Raw genomic sequence first — 11,387 nt, 5'->3', positions numbered from 1 at the left:
GAAGTCCGGCGTCTTGGCACGCCTTGATATTCTTTCTTTTTCCTCTAGTTATTCTTTTATTTTTTCTCAAACCAAACCCCGCCCCCCCCCCCCCCCCCCTACCCGCGGGAACGAACGGCAACATCGTGTTCGGGTAGCACACAAAAAAAGAAAAGAGAAGGCAAAAAAAGAAAGAAGGAGAAACAACCTAAACTCGGAGCCCGCAGCAACAACACGGGTGTACTAGCTACGCCGCCGATCCCGCGGGATCACGCGCCCTCTCTTCCCCGGGCCAGTAGGTAGGCGGCCAGGCAATGCAAGGCAAGGCAGAAGCATCCCGTGTCAGCACGGACGGGGCCCGGCATGCACATGCCGGAAGCAACGAGCCTGTCACAATCAAGGACTCCTTCTGGTTTTTTTTAAATATCAGGGGAGAAAAACGCGTCCAACCAACCATCCCCCCCATTCATCTCTCATCCCAAGGATGCCTCGGGAACGAAGTAACAAGACCAAAAGCAGGTGCTCGAGCGTGGGCCCGCCTGCTTCCCCCCAACAGGCACTCGGGAAACAAATATACATTTCGCGAGGCATTTTGATTGTGGCGGCCCACCCGAAAAGCGCAGGACGAGGTCGTGTGTATAGCGAGCATCGTCAGCCCTGTTACGAGGGTATGGGGAAGGGCAAGGGAGCATTGGGCTGTATATCAAACACGGCATGGGTCTTGAGCCCAATGACCGCGTTGGCCCTTGACGTGCCCGGTCCAGCGCGTACCTTGCTGGCCACTCGGATTATATGATATGTTTGTTTCATCATCATCATGCTACATAGCAGGATCGCAGGGGGGGGGGGCCTTTCTTGAGAAAGAATAAAAATAGAGATAAAAACCGACCGTCCTTCAGCTGGCAAACGCTGTGGGAAAAAGGGGGATAAGGAAACTGCGTAATAGGATCCCCGACCCTGGCGCGGGTCTGCCCGTAAAACGGCCCGCGCAGGTAGAAAAAAGAAACGACGACGGACGCGGACGGGGGGAAGAGAAAAAAAAGAAACAGCCGGTCACGCACAGACAGACGGATCAAGGGATCAGGCCCGTCACGGTGTCCAACGTCACGCATCCTTCAGCTGCCGAGACAAAAACCCACCCCAAAAAGAACCCCAGTACCCGAGGTTTCTCCACGGTGACAACGACGACGACGACGACGACGACGACGACGACGACCGTGATACCACTCTTTTCCTCCGACGACTCGGGGGCAATTACATCTACGGGGAGGGGGGCTAGAATGATAGCTGCACGAGCATAAGGGACACAGAGAGGGGAGGCGGTCGCTCCCTTGTGGCGGCGTATACTATATCCGGGTGCCCCCCCCCGGACTGCCTTTATTAGGTCGCCTCGACTAGATGATATTCGAGGATCGGCCTACGACTCGGGGCAGGCATCTTTCCAAGGCAGTGGATTCCGATGTTGATTACGCTCCTGTCCCCCTTTCTCCGCCTCGCAGTCTTTTACCAATGTAACGCATACAAGGCGGTCGGTCCCCCGTAGGGGGGGACCGTAGGGTAGCACAGGGTACACAATATCAACCATCAAGAGCAACAGTACCCTGCTCGGCATTCAAAACACAATGTAAGGTTTCTATATGGAACCACCATGCCATGAAGTATCGTAACCAAATCCTCCCAGAGCTTGCGGAGATGACTACCCCCTCGTTCCTGATGGTGTGACTGTCTCGCCAAACACATGATGACAAACTACAACACAAGATGTCGCATCGCCTTTCGCAGTCTTTTACTGCCACTTCCGCAGAAAAGGGAGGGGGGGGGGGTTGTCGTCCAGAAGCTCCCGGGGCAGGTTACATGCATCCACCGGCAGGGCAACCTATACCGCCACGTCGTTTCTTGGCCGACGCGTCGGCAGTCGTCGTTGATCAAAATCTCCGGCCGTGGGGGACGTTTGTTTCCCTGGTTCCCGGGCTCTCCTCGGCGGCGCAAAGCCCTACCGTGCACTGGGCGACACGGGACCCTCCCACCATCCCCCCCCCCCCCCCCCCCGGAGCCGGTCCTCCCGCGGTCGTCTCGGATCAGGCACGTAAGCCAGAACGAGAAGAACGGCTACGCTCCGTGGGCGTGGGGAACGGCGCACTTGTTGCGTTGGCGAGAAAACCATGAGGTTGGGCGTTTTGTTTGACGCTATTCACGATTATTGGGTGAAGGCGGGGGACGGCTATTCGTCACCCTTCGTCCGCCTCGGAATAAGCATGATTGCCGACCCGCCTCCCCGTCCCTTTTATTCTGTTTTAGCTTCGGGCTTTTCCCAGCAGGGGTCGCCGACGCTGTGGTGAACCGGGTGAGCTAGCAGCCTGAACGACAGGAGGCCCCAAGTTGCGAACTATCGGGCAGGAATAGACGGGGGAACACACGGCCGGCCGGCCGGCCGGTGAGGCGGGAGGGCGTTCACCAGTGGTAAGCGACTGACGGTCACTCTCTCTCTCGCTCTCTCTTCCCTTTTCTCCTTCTCCCTCCCCCCCCCACAGGTTTCGGCGCTAGAGGTCCGATCTAGTCGACACTTCCGCCCAAAAGTTCGCTTGCCGTCGCCATGCCCCCACCCCCGGAGGCTCGTGCGCCCGCCCGTAGCCATGTCCGATATGGCGAATAGTCTGGAGGCGGTTTTTGTTTCTTTTCATCTATTCGGGCGATCCCGCCTTGGCATGGTTCTCTCGAGCCAACGGCGCGATGCTACGTTGGTCAGAACCTTCTTGGCACTTTGGGCGATGAGACGCCTATCCCTCCGTGCATATACACTGTTCCGATACTGTGGCGTATACAGTCCGAAATGAGGCCGTCTTCTCCTCGACGCAGACGGATGTTTCTCGTAAGGGGGTCCGGCCATACGACTTTGTGACGGAACGGAAGCGTCGACAAGACGGGCTAGATATGCGACGCGCTTCCGTAGATACACCTGGCAACCTCTGTATCGCCGAGCAGTCCCCGTTGGGGAGAGGGAGGTGTGTGCATGTGTGTGCCAAAACGCAGCAGCCTGCAGGGTTACAGATCTCCCGCCGCCGCCGCCCCCATATTCCTTGCCCATCTTTGGGCGAGAAGTGAAAGGGCCGCTACCTTTCTGGAAGGCACCCCGCAGGAAGGAGAGAAGAAAATCTTGAAGCAGGGTGAGGTCTTGTGTTGGTTTCCCGCGGCGTGCGGGACGGAGCCTGTCTTGGCCGCGTGGTGTGGGTTGCGCTTGGAATGGAGCCATCTTCGAAAGAGCTCTAGCAGCTTTGGTTGGTAGAGAGGTCTGTTTGCAAGATTCCATGGCGCTGCGTTTCCATCTACAAACCTTCTACTTGCGGTGTTGAGTACCGGGCATGGTGTCCATACTGTGTTGGAGTGTTATTCTGCATCTGTGCGACCCTAAGAGGGCCCGTCTTGAATACGCACTTCAGTATGCCGGAGATTGATTCGACATCAGAGAACATACCTTGCGGAGATCCGACGTGGCAGCCAAGCATGGGAATTAAGTTACCGGCGCTGCATGCCACTGCCGCGTGCCCCGCATGGACAAGCCGCGTATTTCCTGCTGGCCGGAGACGGGGCTGTCGCAGATGAGCATCACGTAGGTACTGGACGCATCCCACATCTCTTTCCTTTTGTACCTGGCGGAGTATACACACGAAACCGCCGGCGGCGGCGACGTATCACGAAAGAGGCCGAGGCCGGCCGCGGAGCCCGTAACGGATAGCCACGTGTGACGGCCCTGACCAAGACGCTTTTCCGCTCTGTCTCGGCTGCGAAGCAGCGGGGAGTACCGGTGCTTGTTAACGGTAGTTGCAGGTGTAGCTGTTGGTTGCATGTCTGCCTTTTTACACCCGACACGTCAGCTGTCCGGCTGCTATTGTAGGTTCTTGTCCCCTCGGAGACACCCGTAGTGAGAAATTCATGGACGATATGTGTAAGAGAGAACCAGGTTTGAGTTCGCTGGAGTATTCAGAGATAGGAACAGGCAGAAGAGTATCTGTGGTCTGCTTCTCAAGCCGAACTGTTGTCATTCTGGCAACTCCACGGCCGGCCCTCCGCAATATACCCCCAATCTATAAACGCGAGCGTTGCTGCATATCAATCCCCCACCCCTTATACCCCTCGGCGCGCACGACGCTGATGCAATAATTGCAATATAAACGGAGGGGAAAAACGGGAGAAAGTGATTTAATTATCAACGATGCTGCCCCAGGAGTTGAAATGCGCCTATGGGGGCTTCCCCCTCGTGGGTGGGTGGAGAAGGAGGGGTGCGGGGTTGCGATAGATACATAGTGTACAAATTTTCTCAGTACGTCAACAGCATCCGATATGGTGTAGTGGCCAACATGATGCCCTCTCATCTCTGTGAGAGGTTAGGCATAGCCCCGAGTTCGATTCTCGGTTTCGGAACGTTTTGTTTTTTTGGGGGTTATTTCCCGCCTTTTTGTTTTATGACGTGACATACTTTCTCTCTCCGCCCAGGTCCTGTTTGCTTTGCTTGACGAGGCTCCAACCCGAGTGTTATCTCCACCCCCCCTTTACAACGCGGATGCGAGTAGATCAGTATGTGAAAGCCTTTAGAAACCGAGGGGTTCCCTCTATCAGAGTCCACCAGAGTCGTGAAAGCACACAGGGTCAAGAGAGAAGGAAGAGTGAACCCCTCTTGAGAGAGTACGTGGGCTCAAAGGGCGTCGGCGGCGAGGGCCACCAGCACCATGAAACCTGACGAGTATCTTCCTATGACATGATGGTGTTAAGTGGGAGGTAGGGTAGGGGGTGCAAGTGATGCCGAAGTCGCCAAGCGACTAGGCAATGATGGCAGACGATGATTCGAGGGTGAGAGTCCAGAGAGTGTACGACTCATTCTCAAACCCCCCCCCCCTTAACCTCTAGCCGCCAAGATTGTTCCCTTCTCCTCGGCCATCCAGCATGTTTTCACCCAGACCCAAGGGACGGATGCAGTTAGACAGAGAGAAACCAGGCTCCATGATGTCAGCAGTTACACGAACGAATGGGGGAACCGGCCGGTCGATCGCCTACTGGGGCTCACTGTTCAGAATCCCACGCAGGCGTTTTTTTTCTTCTGTAGACCCGGGCTTCCCCTTCCTTGCAACTAGGTACCGACTACACAGAATGCCATTGTCGCCGCATTCGCGGAGGGGATTTGGTGTTACCGCGCCATTCAAGCGTCTGATCGTAGCATGGTGCAACACACTGGTTATGCCGGCCTTGGCTTGAGATGGATACCGGCTAATCCCATACCCCATCACCGAGACACTGGCGGCAGATGTCCAGAGGGAGAGCGGAGGGGGGCATTGTGGTGATGGCTCTGTGAACAAACCAAGCCTTACGCTACGATCTTGTGTCTACCATGTGGCAGCACACAATTAAAAGCTGTCGCAGGTTCGACTGACGCCCATTCGTAGACCATGAGCCTGGGAGGTGGCACGCAGCAGTTGCTTGTACAGCCGCCGCAAGAGATGCCGACTCCTCATCTACGGTGCTTCAGTCCTTGGGAGCGGGCCCTCCTATCCTCAAGGGTGGAAAGAGGAAGCCGTGAGGCTCAAAGTCATCAAAATTTACTATAAGCTCCGAATAGCGATGGATCCGCTTGTACATGTCCTCTGGGACGACGGCAACCCCCACGAGCCGCACTTCCTCGAGTTGCTTAGCTAGGGCTTGTATATCCGCGTCCGTCTAACGGATCATGAACTCGCCCCCATGCGCCCGCCAAGGCGTCTCTTGTGCCGATGTCCTGGATCTGGCTGCTTGCCCGCCCTCCCCCGCGGGTCCATGCTAGAAAAGGCGCCAAGCACGGCCTAGCCCGAAGCTCCAATGCGCGGGGCGTTCTAAGAAGGGGAGGCGGCGAGCACAAGACAGGCCTGGTCAATCATGACCCGAGGCATCAATGTTTCCGTGAACAAGACCGAGATGGGCTCTTCCGGGAAAGCCCTTCTACTAAAGGGTCAGTTCGGGTTGGCAGTCCAGGATAAGCTCTGGCCGCAGGTCTCGCCTCTCCCTAACTACCAAGCCCCTGCTTTGCACGTACAAGAGGAAAACACCTAAACCACCTACAGTGGTCTCTCTCTCAGGCGCCCGCGGCAGATGACGATGCCGTGTCTGTCGCCCAGAACCTTTACTCCCTCCCCACGCGTGCGCGACGGGCTGGGGAAGCCCACGTAGGCTACTCGACAGCATCGTGGTGCGAAGACCGCCGGCTCCTTCGAAACGGGATGGCGTGTGCTCGTGCCGAATCCCTCCAGGACCGCTTCTTCATCGTCGACCAAGAAAATCCAGGCCAGTCGACTGCACCGAACACTTGACCAAGAAGACGAAGAAGCCCTTCGAGGTGGGGGAGGGAGGGAGAGAGAGAGAGAGAGAGAGAGAGAGAGAGGTTGACCGTGAAGTCGGCACCGCTCCGACTTGGGCCCCGTACCCACGTCATGGGCACAGGAAAAGTCCCGAGCAGCAGGCCGCCGCGCCGGCGCGTTGCCTCGGAACCCGACGCCCAAACAACCCCCGCGGCTTCGATACCCGCCCGCGCGCGTCATGTGCATGTCGACCGGCACATCGACGACGCAGCCCACCCCATCACGTCCCGTCTCCGCGTCCGTGCTCACGCATGGTGTATCGAGCCGTGCAAGCCGAGCGTCTGCTTTGCATTCATGAATCGTCCGTGACAGCCCGCACCATGATCCTCTTATCGCGGTACAGGCAGCCTGCTTGCGATGGTCAGCCGTCCTATCGCGGAAAAGGGGGGAGGGGAAAGCGTCAAGGATCGACGTGTCGTGCGAGATTCGCCCTAGTCTACCATAATGCCCACCCCGGGAAAACGTGACGATCGTATAGCCGATCAGCAAACCTCAAGGACAGTGTGATTTGCGTGAGGTAACAAGGCTCCTCCAGTCCGTCGTCGAATGGCGATGAACGGTGATGGATCATCACAATCACCAATGGGATTTCAGGGTCACAGGCTCGGACCGACTGTTTGTGGATGGATAACCACATCTTTATTCAAAAGCTACATCGGTAAAGGCGTCGCTGGCTGACGTACACCTTTACGCATCATCCCATACCCCTTCACATAAAGTAAAAGTAGAACATCCGCGACGCCGGGGGCACATCCCATAAGAGCCCTGTCCATCCAAAGTCGTCCCTCGGCCTGGTCCCGTAGGCGCAATCCGACCGGGTCGTCTAGAAAAGGTAAATACGAGAAAGAAACATGGGAGGGCATCCCTGATATATAGGCAGGTAAACAGTAGTAAGCAAATCGTGATGAAGGCCGCCAACGCCCAACACGTGGTGTTCGGGCGGGGGTTGTTTTTATTTTATTGGCTTTTTTTTTGTTGCTCTCTAGTCCTTGGTGGCGTGTTCATCGCCAAAGGGACTGCGGCCCCGTTCGTAGGAGCTCGTTCTTTGTGAACGCCTATCGGGTCCCGCTGCGGCTCGCCGTGTGGCCTCCTCGATGACCGCACTCAAGCTTTGGTTGTTGCGAGAGGACGCGGAACTGGGCTCGGGAGGATCAGAGAAGGGGCCCTGATCGACAATTGAATCTTCGCAGACAGTGGAGGCGGCGGAGTCAACAAGAGTGGCGGTAGGTGCGGTAGATGGCGGCGTCCCGGGTACAGAGGCCACCTCTGATGTTGATGAAGCCTTGGAGGACCCAACGCTGACCTGCTTGGGCCCGTTGCCGTTGCCGACGCGAACAACCTGCACTCTTTGGGCAGGGGCTGCGGTGGCAGTAATGGCGCTGTTGAGGAAGGTAGATCCGACGCTGAAGGTGCTGTCACGGCTCTTGGGCCGACCGGGGGCATACTTCTCGTAGTCGACGCTGGGGACAGGAGGGGTCACGGTACCGCTAGTGCCGACAGTCAAAGACTTGACGCTCACTACGGCAGCCTTGGCACGCATGCCGGTCTGGGCAGGTGCAACGACGACGGCGTTCTTGCCGTAGATGGTCGAGGCGATACTAGGTGCAATACTAGAGCGAGCGGCGTACGAGGTTCTGGCAACGGACGAACGGTCGGTGTAGCCGGAGATGCCGGAGTAGGTGGAATCGCGAAGCTCGCCGGGAACGAAGAAGTGCTGCTCCTCGTACGGGGACGGGCTGTTGGCGGCGGAGTTGGAGGCGTGCATCGGGATAGGGGGTACGGGGGGGACGAGGAGGGTCGGCGACGTGGGCGTGGCGCGGTTCGTGACGCCGGGGATGTAGGCGATCTGGATTATGTTGGAAGCTCGGGTGAGCACGGTGGACGCGATCGAGTGCACGGTATGTGTCGAGTCACGGTTGCTCTGCCGCGGTTGGCCGGTCGTCTTCTCGTCGATGGTCTTCTCGCTGTTCTCTTCCATGTAGGACTCCTGAATAACGGACTGTCTCTTGGTCTTGATGAAGAACCTCCACACGAGGTAGGTGGCGATGGCGATGACGACGAGACCGCCAATGACACCTCCAACGATGGCGCCTGTATTGGGCTGATTGCTCGACGAGTCGGACGAAGAGCTATCGTCCTTGGCGCAGAAGGCCTGGGCACAGGTATTACATGTCGGGATGGTGAATGAGCAGAACTCGTCGGATTTGCAGTTGGTCGGGCATGTCGGCGCCTTGTCCTCGCACTTGAGGCAGCCGTTCTGACGAGGGAGGATAACTGTGGGCGTGTCAGTGGGGAGCGGATCGGGACGAGCTTGTCGTGAGATCGGGCAGCATACCAGCGCGCAGCTCCTCGAGCGAGCGAAGATGAAGGTTAGGGTCGAATTGAGCCATGATGGATGATGTGTGTAAGTTGGCTCGGGATGAATAAAGCAAAAAATAAGTCGAAAACGCTGATCAAGCACCGTCGATCTCGAAGGGAGGCCGTTGGGTGAAGGTGTCGATCAGTTCGGGGAGCGCTCAGACACCTGAGTCGAGTGGATCGTTTCGTCGGTGCTGGGGAAACCGTCCGTCGGAGGGAATGGTGACAGATATAATGAAGGAGAAACGGAATGTCGGCTCGATGGGACAGTCGTAGTCTCTTGTCGAAAGCACACGTCGAGGAATGCGTGATGTGGCTGGGGTGATTTGGATTAAAATGGACGAGATGACGGGGGCGAGGGATTTGGTAAGAGGGCCTTTCGGGGCGGTAGCTAGGGAGTGAGATAGAAAGTATGGTAGTTGGTAAACGAGTGGACTGTGAGACTAGCTCGGCATTTGCGGTGGTAAAAAGGATGAGCGACTAGGCGAGTGAAGCGAAAGACATCAACGGCGATTTGTCAAGTTGTTGGCCGGAAGATCGAACGACGACGACGATGACGGAACGGGTGGACGGGGTTCGGATCTCTTTTGTCGTCGAAGGTGTAGGTTCCTGGCTGTAAGAACCTGGAGGTGTTAGGTGGAGGAAGAGGGACGTGGGAAGGGGTCGGTTGTAAGAAACGAAAGTGAGCAACAAGAAAGAGGCAGGCCAGACAGCGATACTATCTGCTTGGGCTGACCGGGGTTGGGGTGTAAGAAGGGAATGAACGTGATGGGGATGAATGGGGGGGGGAGAAGAGGAGAAGGCGAAGCGAATGGGACAGTAGAGGGGAATGAGAGAGTGAAATGGGCTAGATCCAGCTCTGTCTGGTATAGTCCGGGTTGTTGGTCTCCCATGGGCGTTAAGCGGCGGCGGGTGGAGGGCGGAGCGAAAGCTGAAAGGGGTGCGAAAGGAAGGGGGGGGCTGAGAGCCTGAGAGTTCAGTAAGGGACTGACTGACTGGCAGAGAAACAGGGACGGAAAATGATAGGGAGGGGTGTCGAACCAAGGACGAACGCCCGGTGGGGAACGGGGAGGAGCAACAGTTGGACTGGAACAGGGACCATCGTTGGAGGGACGAGGCGCAGGTGCGCAGCAGTGGAAAGGAAGGAAGGAAGCGAATCTGCGGGACACAGGCACGAGATTGATTGCTCAGGGATCATGGTGCTGTCGAAACCTGTGTACAGGAGTATGAACGCGCTCTGATTGGCCCAGATTTCCAGATGGTAAGAGCAAGGCGGCGCTTGTGGATCCCTTGATTCCCCCGACACCCCCTGGCTAAACAACGCCCCGGCGTGGGTCCAAGGTCCAAGGTCCAGAGTCTGTCTGGTCTGGACCTTAGTTTGTGCAGCCATTCCATCATCCTCATCCACCTACACTCCGTACACTACATAAAAAAGCCAGTGCCCAGGAACCACTCCCGGCCGCTTTCACAATACGGCATAGTGTGCGCCTTGTGGATATTTGCCATCAATCCGATCCAGCCAGCCAGCCAGCCACTGGTGCCGAATAACCCGATGGCCATTCTCCACGGCCTTACGCACTTGCCATCATCATTGCCAATACCTATCGCTTTCCAACTCCCTAACCGAGGTGGACAGCATTGGGAACCAACTCCCGATCATTGCATGCAATATCTAGACCTGTGCATTCTTCCTTGGGGTAGGCGGGGTGGATCGGGGGGGACGTACCCAGAAAAAAACAAATAAAAAAACAGGCCTGGTTTCCTGTCGAGATACCTAGGTAGGTAGCCAAGCACAACCGCCGCTGCCGTGATCTTACGGCATCTCGGTAGTGGCTCAGGCATAATCCATGGTCGTACGGATACTACCTACTGCGTATGCGCTTGCGCACGCGCACGTGTGTGTGTGTGTATCCGCATGTGTGTATGAATACGTCTTTATTGCCCCATCTAATAAATTATGCCGCAGCCATCCGTCGATTGGGGAGTATAGAGTTCAGTTCGTGCGTCCCAACCTGGTAACCCGGTCCCGACGCATCATCCGATATGAGCGAGCAAACGATACCTGACACGGAGAGAGGATTCCTCTTCTGACCAAAAAAACCAACAAACATCACCCTATGGAAATTGTTTCCGAATGGAGGAACGGGGCGGGAGGAGACGCATAGCCATTTCCTCACCTCGCTTGCTCGCTCGTGGACTGCAACATGCCATTGGGAAACAAAAAGGGACTCGGATCCCACGTTATCCCACAAATTCACCTCCGCCGTGTGCTCCAGAGTCGTTGCCCAAACCGGGCTTAAGAGACCTCCTATTAAGCTTCAGGTTCGCGAAATGGACCCCCGTTTGCGGTCGATCCCACCGCCCGCCACCGTTGCAACGGCTATGGGGGGAGGTAACAGGAGGGTGGTCGCAAGCCGGTTATCTGGCCACTCTTGTACCGCAACGAGCGCAAAAGTAGAAACAAAGCCGCGCGCAGGACATACGCACATCGCATCATGTCACATTGACCAGCCAGAAGCATCACGATTGCCGATTCCCTCCCGCCCCATCCTCCGACTCAGCAAGATCTCAAGATACGAACAACTGAAACGAATGGAGGGCGGAGGGCGGCTGGACGGCAATGCGCTCGACTGGCCGAAACGGCTAAACCAGAACAACCCCAGCACGACG

At 56.8% G+C, this 11,387-nt stretch overlaps 3 protein-coding genes and 1 non-coding gene across 4 annotated transcripts; 1 reads left to right on the top strand and 3 right to left on the bottom strand.

The window, feature by feature from the left end:
* Window positions 1-2,552: 2,552 nt before the first annotated feature.
* Window positions 2,553-3,565, bottom strand: LY79DRAFT_363202 (uncharacterized protein). Its single transcript, XM_060552759.1, has 2 exons — window positions 3,452-3,565; window positions 2,553-3,398 (listed from the first exon to the last, which is right to left on the bottom strand). The coding sequence occupies exon 2, from the start codon at window positions 3,284-3,286 to the stop codon at window positions 2,657-2,659; it is 630 nt and encodes a 209-aa protein (XP_060410203.1). The 5' UTR covers window positions 3,287-3,398; window positions 3,452-3,565; the 3' UTR covers window positions 2,553-2,656.
* A 746-nt stretch (window positions 3,566-4,311) lies between these two features.
* Window positions 4,312-4,398, top strand: LY79DRAFT_t217. Its single transcript has one exon. It is a non-coding gene; the product is annotated as a tRNA-Glu (tRNA).
* A 1,622-nt stretch (window positions 4,399-6,020) lies between these two features.
* Window positions 6,021-6,670, bottom strand: LY79DRAFT_363146 (uncharacterized protein). Its single transcript, XM_060552758.1, has one exon. The coding sequence runs from the start codon at window positions 6,543-6,545 to the stop codon at window positions 6,060-6,062; it is 486 nt and encodes a 161-aa protein (XP_060410202.1). The 5' UTR covers window positions 6,546-6,670; the 3' UTR covers window positions 6,021-6,059.
* Window positions 6,671-7,168: 498 nt separating this feature from the next.
* Window positions 7,169-8,973, bottom strand: LY79DRAFT_363144 (uncharacterized protein). The gene is made up of 2 exons (XM_060552757.1): window positions 8,695-8,973; window positions 7,169-8,633 (listed from the first exon to the last, which is right to left on the bottom strand). The coding sequence occupies exons 1-2, from the start codon at window positions 8,747-8,749 to the stop codon at window positions 7,342-7,344; spliced, it is 1,347 nt and encodes a 448-aa protein (XP_060410201.1). The 5' UTR covers window positions 8,750-8,973; the 3' UTR covers window positions 7,169-7,341.
* Between the last annotated feature and the right edge of the window lie 2,414 nt (window positions 8,974-11,387).

Source organism: Colletotrichum navitas (assembly GCF_030913465.1).
Source record: "Colletotrichum navitas strain CBS 125086 chromosome Unknown LY79scaffold_72, whole genome shotgun sequence".
Taxonomy (NCBI): Eukaryota; Fungi; Ascomycota; class Sordariomycetes; order Glomerellales; family Glomerellaceae; genus Colletotrichum; species Colletotrichum navitas.
Note: the sequence above shows the minus strand (reverse complement) of the source record. Positions and strands in the feature narration are given on the sequence as shown.

What these genes read in the sequence shown, in the direction of transcription:
- LY79DRAFT_363202 (XM_060552759.1), bottom strand. Translation starts at nt 3,286, where the DNA reads ATGGAATCTTGCAAACAGACCTCTCTACCAACCAAAGCTGCTAGAGCT.
- LY79DRAFT_363146 (XM_060552758.1), bottom strand. Translation starts at nt 6,545, where the DNA reads ATGCACATGACGCGCGCGGGCGGGTATCGAAGCCGCGGGGGTTGTTTG.
- LY79DRAFT_363144 (XM_060552757.1), bottom strand. Translation starts at nt 8,749, where the DNA reads ATGGCTCAATTCGACCCTAACCTTCATCTTCGCTCGCTCGAGGAGCTG. An exon ending in GCTCGAGGAGCTGCGCGCTG is followed by an intron (nt 8,634 to 8,694) that starts GTATGCTGCCCG and finishes ACACGCCCACAG; the next exon opens with TTATCCTCCCTCGTCAGAAC.